The sequence below is a fragment of the Callorhinus ursinus genome, unplaced genomic scaffold (genome assembly GCF_003265705.2).
Source record: "Callorhinus ursinus isolate GAN/ISIS: 27379988/994484 unplaced genomic scaffold, GSC_fseal_2.0 scaffold13, whole genome shotgun sequence".
Taxonomy (NCBI): domain Eukaryota; kingdom Metazoa; phylum Chordata; class Mammalia; order Carnivora; family Otariidae; genus Callorhinus; species Callorhinus ursinus.
Window position 1 is genome coordinate 49311916 of NW_027397075.1, and position 13464 is coordinate 49325379.

General features: G+C 36.2%; 1 protein-coding gene across 3 annotated transcripts in view; it reads right to left on the reverse strand.

Annotated features, from left to right (window-relative positions):
* SYT14 (synaptotagmin 14) overlaps window positions 1-13464 on the reverse strand; it is a 186604-nt gene that overhangs the window by 110359 nt on the left and 62781 nt on the right. For all 3 annotated transcript variants that reach the window (XM_025877918.2, XM_025877920.2, XM_073900237.1), the window contains one exon: window positions 9915-10130. In XM_025877918.2, coding sequence (XP_025733703.2) covers window positions 9915-10130 — 216 coding nt within the window. The remainder of the gene's footprint in view (window positions 1-9914; window positions 10131-13464) is intronic.

Here is a 13464-nt window from a genome sequence, read left to right on the forward strand (position 1 = left end):
AACCATAATCAGTGATCAGCTTAGGGCTGACATTCAGCCATATGGTACCAGTATAATTTTTGTTTCCTCATTTAGAAACTTCTTTGAGGCTGGTTGGTGCCTAAGCAAGGAGCCACCACAAGTCCCACCTCCTGGACACTGCAAGGACTCAAGAGGGTTGACTGAAGGCCTCCTATCTGGCTCCTTCCAGAGCCCTGGGTAAAGGCTGCCCTAGCATGCACCAGTGTTCAGGCCCTATCCTTACCTGTGCCCACACACACCACAGAAGGAGACAGCCTTGGCAGCCCAGCAGACAAATGCTCCATGTCCATCTGGTCTACCCAGGCTGTAGCTACCTGCTGCCTACCTACATCCCCTCATGTTGCTCCTTCTAGTAACCGCAGCCTCTATAGGACTGACTCTGAAAGATCTAAGGACTACAGAGGAGTGGGTGGTAATGGAAGTCACCAAAGGCACTGTCTTGGTGCCATACTGCAAGCACTCCCATAACAGCATGGACTTCATGATTTGAGATGTGGAAAATGCCCTGGACAGGGAACCCCTGTCCAGAGTTTCACAAACTCACTGAATGACCAGCTAGCGTCAACATAGTATTATCAATAAAAATGACAGCTAACCTTATCCGTCATTTGTTCAGTGAATGGCACTGTTATAAATAAATATTACCTTATTTTGGTGTTATATTTATTATCATCATGTCCATTTACCAGATAAGAAAACATTAGCACAGAGTCAGGAATCAAACCTAGGCACTCAACAACAGAGCCCAGGTTCACCACTTTTTTTTCTTTCTCTTTCTCTCATCTTCCTGAAGATTAAGTCTAAACTTATTAAATATGACATTCCAATAAATTATTTTTTTTGCATTTGATGTTACTAGAGATAGTGAATATATAAAAACAACTGTCAGTGTGACAGGCTAGAAAACATTTTCATGTAATTGTTCAGTTCAGCAGGAGCTGATAAAGGATTCTCTACTGTAAACAATATCATTACTATTTGAGAAAGTTTCTAGTTATTGTCACTACAAGTCAACTAATGACTACAAATTGAATGGAAAAATAACTGGATGAGTTTGAAATAGTTCCCAACGTCAAATCATGGCTCAGAAAAGCATATCATTTAGCTAACAGTAGCAGCAAACCAAAGATCACAGCAATGATTTCTAAAAATAATTAAACGATTTTGAAATCACTAGAATAATTTGATAGTTTTTCCTATAGCTCATACCCTTTGGTAACTAGTTTTATTATAAATAAACTTTAATGCTTTGGTAACTAGTTTTATTATAAATAAACTCTAATGCAGTGAGAGAATAAATATATCCAATTTATTTACTCTTTATTCATATGTTAGTTTATATTAACCAGTTAAATATTTTTAGTATCACCTGAGTCCATATAATGCCCTCACAAATGTACAGCACCTGGAATTATTTACAGAATATAAAATGCAACATGTACAAATCACATCCAGACCTCTTATTAAAAACAGAAGCACAACTGAGGGTTTTAGAGGGGAGTGGGGTGGGGGGATGGGTTAGTCCGGTGATGGGTATTAAGGAGGGCACATATTGCATGGAGCCCTGGGTGTTACACACAAACAATGAATCATGGAACACTACATCAAAAAGTAATGATGTACTTTATGGTGACTAACATAATAAAAATAACTAACTAAATAAATAAAAACAGAAGCACAGAATGAAAAGAACTCCTTTGACCAGTGACATTCAAGTCAGAATCTTGAATCAGAAAACAGAAAATGCCAGAGAACATGGTAGAAAAGAAGTCGTTTTAAGATATTAAGAACAACTTTATCCATAGGAAAAATCAGAAACAGACTAAATATCAGTAACTAAAACTGCTGAATAAGCATGGCACACCCATGTAATAATATATTGTACAATTTGTATACGTGATGTTGTTAAGTATTTATGTTGGCAAGAAAAGATGTATTTCTGAGTGGAACAAAAGCAGATCACAATACTGTGTAAGAAACCCATTTTAATTTAAAAAATATTAATGCAAATAAAAATGTCCATAAAGGGATACAACAAAATAGAAGCAATGGTATTCTCATGATGGGAATATGAGTAATTATTCTTTTTGTCATCGGTAATTTCTGATTTTTCTATAATGAATATACCTTACATATTAAAAACAGCAATAAAGAATTTATTTAGGGAGCATGGGTGGCTCAGTCAGTTAAGCGTCTGCCTTCAGCTCAGGTCATGATCCGAGGGTCCTCGGATCGAGTCCCACATCAGGCTCCCTGCTCACTGGGGAGCCTGCTTCTCTCTCTGCCCCTCCCCCATGCTCATGCTTGTTCTCTCTCTCTCTCAAAAATAAATAAATAAAAATACTTAAAAAAAAAAAGAATTGATTTAGGTGTAAAAGTTACATAAAAAGACAGATTTTCTCACAGGACATCATCCAAGGTGTTTCAGTGGAGAGGTTCAGTGCATTAGCTCTGAGGACCGAGGACTGGTACCTGAATGCTGGCTCTCTCACAAACTTGCTATATAATCCTAGACAAGTTACTTACCCTTACTGTGCTTCAGTGTCCTCTCTGGAAAACATGGACACCAACAAAACCTGTGTCTTAGGGTAACTGTGAAGGTTAAAAGACTTAATTTATATAAAGTGCTTAGAATAGTGTTTATAATCATTATATTACAGCTTATGTTATTTATGGAACTGTAATTAACCTGTTATCAATGTACTCAAAATACAGATTTTCAAACTTCAAAAATATTTTAATCCATCATCTTGAAAAAGCTATTCATTAAAAAATTTTTAAAAGATTATAAAAATTTATAAATACTTTCCTCTAGATTGCTGATGCTTAAGTTTGTACTTAAAGCATTTCCGGAGTTACCAGTGACCAAATTCCCTTACTATGTTTTTCCCCTAACTACTACAACAAGGCACAATGAATAAAAGATTGCGTAAACTGTAAAAGGCAAAGGACTTCATAACTATCTAGACCTTAAATAACTACCATACGAATTCTCAAAATCTATTTAAATTATCTTAGTTCCAGTTGATGGCATTACTGAAAACCTCAAAGACTTAAATATAACCAAATTTTCTAAGAAAATATTTATCTTTTTGAGTACATATCAAGCAAAAGGAAAAAGATATGCCAAGGCATCAAAATACCTCTCAGCTTATGAAGGTAATTTTTGACTCATTCATCAGAGATTTTAATGTAATTTATTTTCTCAGAGGAAGGAAGTCTCTACTTCATTGGTAAGCTTGAACTTACAGTGAATACAGATATTCTCATCACTGCTTCAGGTAATAAGATTACTGTCAGTCCATTTGTGACTCTATGTCATGCTCCCCAAATATATCTGAGACTGAGCTCCTATGGGCTTTGCTAACAGAAACCTGTAGAGAATGTGTCAGGTCTCCATAATTGCCAGATTGCTGTTAGCATTATTCCTCTACTTGGCAGCCATGCCTCTTCCCCCTAGCAAGGGACACAGCCTGCATTCAATTTATAGTGCATCTCTTATCTATTCACTTGGTTACTGAATAGTCCTCTTCTAAAAATTTATTTTTAATTGAAGTATAGTTGATATATGTTATACACACACACATTTTTTTTAAGAGAGAGTGAGAGCATGACATGAGCGGGGTGAGAGAGGGGCAGAGGGAGACGGAGAAAGAGAATCCTAAGCAGGCTCCACGCTCAGTGCAGAGCCCCGTGTGGGGCTGATCGTATGACCCTGAGATCATGACCTGAGCCAAAATCAAGAGTCGGATGCTCAACCAACTGAGCCACCCAGACACCCCAGTGTACAATATTGTATTGTTTCAGGTGTACAACATAGTGAGTCAACAAGTATATTCATTACAAAATGCCTACCACAGTAACTATAGTTATCATGTGTCACCATACAAAGTTATTACAACATTATTGACTATATTCCCTATGCTGTACTTTTCATCCCCGTGACTTATTTATTTTATAACTGGAAGTCTGTACTTAATCCCCTTCACCTATTTCATCCATCCCCCTACCCCACTCCCATTTGGTAATCACTAGTTTGTTTTTAATATTTATGAATCTGTTTTTCCTTTTTGTTGTGGTCTGTTTTCTGTTTGTCTGAATAATTTTTTTAATGCATTGACCTCTCTGGTTACAATCACCTACAGCTTCAGTTTTGCCATTCATGAATTTTATGATCTTAGTAAAATCACATGCCTCTGGGTTTCAGTTTTATATTCAATCAAAGATATCTTTAATTAACTCTCATTTAGTTTCTATCATTCTAGCTACCTACTACCAGTATCTGAACAAAAAAAGAAATGTGAAGGGTCAATAGAGATTCACCATGGAAAACACAGAAATTCTATGAATTCATTTTAAGATTAGAAATGTATCAACACAGGTGCTCAGGGCCCTGTGTGTAGTTGTGCAGTCTGTGCACTGTGAAAAGTTACCTGAGGGTTTGCCAAGTCTTACAACTGGAGGAAGGGATGCCTTTTCTTCTTATATAGGTTCTATCTGCTCATGACGCAGCGTCTGCTCAAAGGTGACACCTTTTTCTAACTTGTCCACACAGCAGACTGGACCTTTACCTGAACTGCACAAAGACATCTCACCTTATAGGTCACAGGCAGCCTGCAAAGATTCTACTCTACGGTGAGTGACTGATCTCATCACATAAAAAGATCTCCAGAACACAAGATGCAGAAGTCTTTAAGATTAATTTCTCTTCAAACTGGCCATATATATCATACACAAATTCTTCAGAGAAAGAAGAAACAAAACATAAACAAAAACCTGAAATCAAAGAAAAAGTTTACCAAGAATCTGAACAAACCAACCTTTCACTGTTCTAAGACACTAAACATTTTTGTGACAAAGCCATCTGGAAAATACAGAATTTTTTTGTACTTGCCTTCGTCACAAATTGTGAAAATTAATAATCTTTATAAAGCAGTTAAAATGCACTTAAAGTATACATAATACATATATGCATATGTATTACATAATTTATTTTAGTATACATAATTTATTTAAAAAGTATAAATAATTATTCTTAAGCATTAAATTATTTTAGAAGTAACATTTAAATAAAATGTATAAGTCAATATGTTTTAATGCCCCTAATCTTAAGATAACATCAAAATTAATAGCATGAAGCTTGTGAAGTAGCCATAAGAAAGAGAATTACAGGTGTGTGTATATGTCTGGGCCACATAACCCTAAGAAATAAGTGGTGCTGGAAATTATCTTACATAGCATTTTCAATTAACTCACCCTGAAATAACAACATATGATTTTAGTTATATAGCTATGTCACAATATGTAAATATAGCTTGGTAATCCCTATGGTGAACTAAGAATGGAAAGCTATAAGCAACAGACATTCTAATAATTTTACACTAAATTTGTTCTTTATATATAAAATCATCTTTAATAGGCTTCTCCTATCTAATATAGAAATGGAAAGTTCTAATTAGTGTGAATGGAATTTCAGAGGTTCTATCTTACCAAATGCAAAATATCTGCAGCCTACTACTTAACTCTGAAACCTTTTAAAAATAAAATAGGATTATCAGAAAATGCCTTTAATTTTAAGAACAACACAGTAAAAATAAAATTAAAACTGTGAACAAAGGAAATTGGATATATTATTTTAATGTTTATTTTTCCTGGAAAAATTTCTTATAGCTATCATTCCCTTTTGTAATTCAAAAAAATGGAAGATTAATATGGCCACCTAGAGGAGAAAATATGATAACAAATATGCCATCACATTTTCTTACTTTTTCTAGAGTATCTGTATTTCAGATTTATATATATAAACTGTTCTAAAGGACTCAACTGAAGAGGTTAATCACGTATGAAAGAGGCCTTGGTTGGACACCAAAGTAGTAGTGATGATCCAACAGAAGCTAAAACCATATTCGTTTTGGAGTGGACCTGACAAATAGAGTTTTTATAACTTACTGTGTGACCTTAGGTTAAAAATTACCTACCTGATCTAAAATCTCTTCTCACTTCTGTAAAATCGGGATAATCTTACCTACCACAATGATCTGCAGTGAAAATTAAATAGTACTGGTGTGTACAGAAAGTGACAGTCAGGTACACAGTAGGAGCTCAATATGGTGGTTCTTACCACCTGGTCAGAGTCTGTCCTATTCTCTCTGAGACTATCCAGGCCCTCCCTGACCCTCCCTAATCTTACAGATACTTCCAGTACTGAAAGAACTTTGGCTGTTCCAAAGCTTCTCTACTAGAATTATTCAGTGTTGAGAAATGAACTAATGGTTCCTTACCAGCACTAATGAGGTAACAGATTGTCATGTAAAAAATGGACATTTAAGAATATTTTTTCCCTCGGGTGCCTGGGTGGCTCAGTTGGTTAAGCGACTGCCTTCAGCTCAGGTCATGATCCTGGAGTCCCGGGATCGAGTCCCGCATCAGGCTCCCTGCTCAGCAGGGAGTCTGCTTCTCCCTCTGACCCTCTTCCCTCTCGTGCTCTCTAGCTCTCATTCTCTCTCTCTCAAATAAATAAATAAAATCTTTAAAAAAAAAAAAGAATATTTTTTCCCTCTACCTTGTAATTCCCTTTAGTTACCTCAACCTACACCTCAGTTAACTGTGATCCCTATAAACTTGCAGAATAATATGCAGAATAAAAGGTCAGAGCAATAGAGAAACATAACCTACTATGTCTATCCCTTTACTTGTTCCTCAGGAAAATGAACCAAATTCTACCAAGAGAACTATACTCAGCAGTCCTCTTAGGTGACCAGCCACCAAGTATTTCTGCTGCCTTAGCTACTCAGAGGAATGACCATCTGGTGGAGACGCAAATGTGTATTTGAACCAAATCCCTTTCCTTCCCAAATATATGCCAGAAGAGGGTTACCACTGCTGGGTTGGAGGCAGAAGGTGAACACCATGGTTCTTCTGTAACTTTCTGAGGGGGCATGTTAAGAATTTACTATCACTTGAAATTGCTTTTACCTAAGACTTTGTGTATATGTCTGAAATCTCCCCCTCCAATCGAATTCTCCTTTCTTCCCCCACTCCACTGAATCTTATTTTGGGCTCCAAGCGACTTTGACTTTTCAATAAGCAATAACCTATGATACAAAACTATTCTCCTAGTCTACTGTTTTCTTACATTATCACTTGGTCATCTCTCCATCCTAAATCCCAATGACAGCATTTTAACAGTAAGGATATCTATCTCCACCCCAATGTTCCAGACATTTCTGATTCAGCATGACGGAAACTAAATTACCTCCTCCCACATAAACTTACTTCTCTAGTACTCTCTGAACTAATGAAAAATATTGATTCTTCACTCACTGCACATATTCAATCATTCAAGATATATTGAGATCATCCTTAAATCTACAAACTGTGTGTCCCCAAACTCACTGCAAATGAAGGTCTCATCACTGTTTATCCAACTGGTCCTTTCTACCTCCAATTCATTTTCCATTACAATAGTTAAATAATCTTTCTTAAGTACATTTCTAAAAGTGCCACATTGTCCAGCTTAAAAATCTTCCAGGACTCTATATTTCCTATAAGATAATGAAGTCCTGAACATGGCATTCAAACCTATTACCCACTTAATCTCCAAACACAGATCCTAAGGTAGACATTAAAATACACTCTCATTTGCTTTCAAGATCCCATGGCTGTTGAAACAGATCTTACTTGAGTCCAGTTCACCTAGTCTGTGAAGACTACATTAGACTTCTCCATAACCCCACCTCCCCAACAACAACTGAGTCTCCTCCTTCTCTGAATGTCTACAGCACTTTGTTCATGAAACTAGTCAATGGTCTTCCTCCTCTAGACTGTGGGCTCTTTGAAACAAGCTTGTTTTATTCATCTTTACATCCACAGTACATAGTATGGCACATAAAAAGCTTTTGACAAATGTTTATGAAATAAATCTAATTTCAGAATGCCTAAAGTCAATCTACCCTGGGTGTTTTATCAATTAATGTAGAGTAGAAATGGTAAGACAGTAGAGATGGGTCCCAAAGATATAGGTAAAATGAAATGAGAAGGTGACTCCAGGACATTGGCACCAGTTCCAGAGCTTCGGGCAGGAACAGAAGAGCCACGGAGCTTATGCTTCTCTCCTCACTGCTTTTCTCCCCAACTATAGAGCCATGCTAGAATAACAGAACTGTGGGGAAGCAGTCAAGACAGCACAGAAGTGTAGGGAGTGAGGGGGAAGAAGCAGTGAGGAGGAAAAAATAAAAACCCTCAACTGAAGCTACAAAAAGGGAAGGGTCCTGGGTCACAGATGACAAACAGCCCATGCGCAGGACCGCTCGCTCTCATCACCAGCACTGTTTTCACCACCCGCGACCACAATGACCATTACTGGTCACTTACCCACAGGGGCCAGAACTATGCTACAAACCACCACATATACCATGGAATGTTCATGACAACCCTGTCAGGAAGGTATTATCCACATTTTAGAGACAATGAAACAAACCTAAAAACCATTAGCTATACTGCCCGAAGTTTGGGGCTAATATGTTAAGTCGCAGAGCCAGAATGTAAACAAGGATCAGGTTCAAAACCCATTCTCTTGAGACTCTACTATTCACCTGCCAGGGGTGGACGGGGTGGATATATGGTGGGGACTGGCTTTACTGCTTCGCGTCACTCAGTTCTCTTTGTAAGCACGGGCTTTCTTTTCTCTAGTACTAGAAAGGTATTTTTGAGGGTAGAGTCTGATATTTTTTATTTCTTCCCTACCATCTCATAATGAACTTTCTACATAGTAATTTGATTAATTTATTATAAATTGTGTACTAGTAGAAAGAAAAAGGAGGTATACATCAGTCATTAGCTAGCATAAAGCCGAATTTAAAAAAAGATGACTTAGCTCCTTTGACAACTCTGTGTCCTGGAGTAAGACTTGATGTAATCAATAGTTATAGGCCCTTAAACACAAACCACAGCTACAAAAATGAAGGATAGCTTGTGTTTGATGTAATAAAAAATTGTCCAAGATATATTGCTCTCTTCTTCATAAATGAGTATAAAGATAATAATTACTAGGAGTACTGATACATTCTATCAAGCATGTGAGCAACCTACCTAAAATGTAGAAATAAATATGCTTCAATGAACGGCAATTAATTTCCCTTAGAGAAAGATGTAAAAACATGTTAGAGTGGACATGTATCTTCTATATGAGTTTTAAGCCTATGTCAGTACATGAAGCAAAGATCAATTAGAGACAAAATAATCCTTGAAAATTCCTAAAGTCATCCTTACAGCAAAGTATAATACAGTACGAGCTCTCCATCCATCCTGGACACTTTTTCCCCCTACACAGAACAGATCACCATTTCTTCTGCTGTGCGCCACATGAAGTATTTGGCTTCTGTTTAGGGGCCACAAAGGATGAAAAAGCATACATTTACACACTAGAATCAAGTTCAACACTGTTAAGAGACTTAGACTCTCTGTCAGTTCCTATACCAGGTATTTAGAGACCGATTCCATGTGAGAGAACAGCAGACTCACATCTTCTACCTCATGCTTACACTGTGTAAAGAGAAGCAGAATTACTATGGTATTTAAATTATTTGGTGTTTTGCTTTTAGGTGTTTTAGGTTTTGGCTTCAGTCCAAAGATCTGAATTTTGATAAATTATATTCACAGAAATGTGACTCTGTTTATCTCTTGTTTATTGTGCGGCCACAGATGCCTAGAATTTTAGGTACAAATAATCTAATACTATAGTGTGTGATCTAAAAAAGTAAGTAATCTCTACATCAAAAACTAATGATGTAATGTATGGTGATTAACATAATAATAAAAAAATAAAGATCACACACACACACACACACACACACACACACACACACACACACACACACAGTAACCTGTGTTACCTTCATCTATGGACGCTTCGCTACTGTAGCCATCATACTCCGCAGACAGAGGACTGTATTTTTGTCTTGTTTCCCAAGCATAGTTCTTTTGTCTTGAATCTGCCAATGGTAGTCTGGAATTGTGGGTTCTGGACAAGGCCTCGTGATATTTACCCAGTGCTTCATCTTCACTTTCAGAGGATGAACCATGCTCATCTTTATCCATGTAGGAATTATCTATTTGGAATGACAGGGAGAACAAATCAAAATTTTAATAAAGTATGATGAATTTGATACACACACACATACACACATAAAGAGATATATGTCACATACATCCATATGCACATGAATATACATATACATAAAGTGAATTTCCAGCTTTAAATAACTATAATTTTTTCATTTAAGAAACCCGAAGCTTTAGATTTTCATATTTTTAATAGAAAAAAAGATCAATTTGTATATTTTAATCATAAAAAAATGTTAGTCGCAGGGATTTTCCAACCATGTTACAGATAAAGGAAATAACGGAATTTGCCACCTTACACAATTTTTTAAAGGATCAGTAGCACACAAAGAGACTTAGAAATATCGCCGGCAGATACGGAGCTGATTCAAACTAGAATGTGACTAGAGACATTTTAGTTATCATGTGGGTCCAAATTTTCAAAAATGATAAGGCTTAGTTCTAGGAGAACAGAGAAATGGGCAGACATATATTACTGGTGGAATTATCATTGGTACAACTCTTCTAAAGAGCAATTTGGCAATACATATCAAACTTTAAATCTGCACCATCTGTGATTCATTTCTAGGAATTTACCAATTCCATTTCCAAGAATTTGGCCTAAGAAAATAATTAACAGGTGAGCAAAGATATATATTTCCGACAATTCACTGCACTGTGTTAAATAGCAACAGAAAACAAAAATAAAATATAATCTAAAGGTCCATCACTGGGCCTTGGTTAAGTACGTTGTGATATATCTATGCAATGATACAGTATGCAGTCACTACAAATGAGGAGGTGAACTCACAGATACTCACAGGGAAGAATAACTACAACATCATGTTAAGAGAAAAGAGAAGGTTATGAAACAAGGCATACCTACGTTCTTATTTAAACACACACACACGCAGTGTATGTTCATATACACATACAAAAATATGTGGAAGGATGCACTTATTTTCTGTGAAAGGGAGAATTACTAAGAAAATTTTACCTAAGTATAACTAAATTTCAAATAAAATTTTTAGGACATATAAAACTTGCACTATTCTTAAAATAACAGCAAACTAGTATAATAATAACTAGTTGTTACCATTTTTTTAAAGTAAAAATTTTGAAACTGCACTATGTTGAGGTTCATTTAACCTAAGATGAGCCTTCTCAGAAAATAAAACAACTCTGGAAAGATAAAGAGACCACAGCAGGTAGAATTTATTAGGTCAGTCATCTTTCTCTTTATAAACATTTGAGATCATCTGCACGGAAGGAATCAAGGTTTGCAATTCAGGAGGGGAGACATAGAAAAAGTAATTTAAAAATATGGTAGAGGAATGGTACATTTAGAGTCAGAAGGGAGGGAGCTTGGATGTCACTAGTCTAAGTCCTCCCTTTTAATTCAGTAAAAGAAAGCCACGAAAGGGTAAAACTATGACCTGTGTCATATTCTGCACATCCTAATACGTAGTCACTAGCCACATGCAGCTATTTGATTGAAAATAAAATAATTTATGAAAGTTCTTTTGAAAATCTCCTTTTCCTTACCTCCCCCAACTCCCAAGTATATAATCAGTCGCCCCCGGGGCAGCAGCTCTTTCTGCCCACGGGTCCTGTCCCCATGCTTTAATAAAACCACTTTTTTGCACCAATAAATAAATAAATAAATAAATAAATAAATAAAGTGCTCGATACGTGCGTGTGGCTAGTGGTTACTACATGGAGCTTTTCCATCATTGCAGAAAGTCCTGTTAGACGGTGCTGAGGTGATAGCAGATCTGGTCTAGAACCTGGGCCTTCTGACACCCAGTTGAGAGCTTTAGCATTTTGTGGGCTACCGTGGCGGTGGTCTCTAAGGCAGCAGGAGAGCTCTGAGAAATTCTGCCATCATACTTCACCTATTACAAAATATTACCTACAACAGTCCTGCATTCAGAAATATAGAAGGAACCTCTTCCTTCTCTTTCTAAATCCTATGAGGTCTATGAACGAACTGTTAGAACACAGGTACTAGTAATACTGATAAAACTATTAACTAATAATATCAGAGTTCAGCTACAGGAAGAAGTAATCTACGGGTCAAATGATTTTCAAATGATTTTTAGAACAAAGTATGTTTACATTTAGTACTGGCTATAATCTAGAATACCTGAGAGCTACTTGGGTTTTCTAGCAACCAGCATGATTCTGAATGAAAACAAATCAAAACAAAATTAACTCTATGCTGCTATGTATGTAGCTTTTATTACTACTGTCTATTCTGTTATTTTCTGAATAACATAAGTATTCTATTTTGTTTATTTTTGCTACTTCAAATAATAAGGCTAACAAAACTAAACCATGGCTACCCAAAACTACTGATTTTGATAATTAAAAAACTGCTAGCAGAACAGACTCCAAAATGGACATATTTCCAAAAACTGGCTTTCCTTTTTAATTAATCTATCCATCCTGGATCAGCCTCTATGATATCACTTAAAAATCATTCATATAGTTGATAAACAGCAGATCCTGATTATGTATGAATTCATGAAGAACTGAAAGTCTTCCTCATTTCTACTGCCACTCAGATTTTTATTTTTATGAGAATCTAAATTCATAGAAAAATGTCAGATATATATATATATATATACACACACATATTTTTTTAATAAAAGCCAGTGTACTTTTGGCCTTGTGATCAGATCAGCAACAAATGGAAATGACTAAGGGATTAACAGATGTAACCACTAGCCATACAAAGCAATTCTGCAACCAACCCAAATAACTGTCGGCTCACTGTTTTGAAAATTGTCACAAATACTGTAGTTAAAAACTATAAATGATTAGTTGGAATCTTAATTCTACATAGAGAACTCATAAAAAATAATAGATTGTTCACATATACTCATTGTAAACACAGAACTCATATAAAATTCTTGATATGTGGCTAAATGAATAGGCACATATCCTGAGCCACATGTTATTCAATAAAATAAAATCTAGGGGCACCTGGGTGGCTCAGTGAGTTCAGCATCTGACTCTTGATTTCAGTTCAGTTCAGATCATGATCTCAGGGTCAGGGGATGGAGCCCCTCATCGGGCTCCAAGCTCAGCACGGAGTCTGCTTGGCCCTCTCCCTCTGCTCCTCCCTCTGCTCACGCTCTCACACTCTCTCTCAAGTGAATAAATAAAATTTTTAAAAATAAATAAAATAAAAAAACTCTATTGCTCTAAAGGAAAAATATAAAACACTTGATACAAATTCTTATTGGGATAGACTCGAAGGGCAACATAGTATAAAGGTCTCAGGAGTTAGTTACAAAAATATAAAATTTCAAAATTCAACTTTAGCACACTAAATAC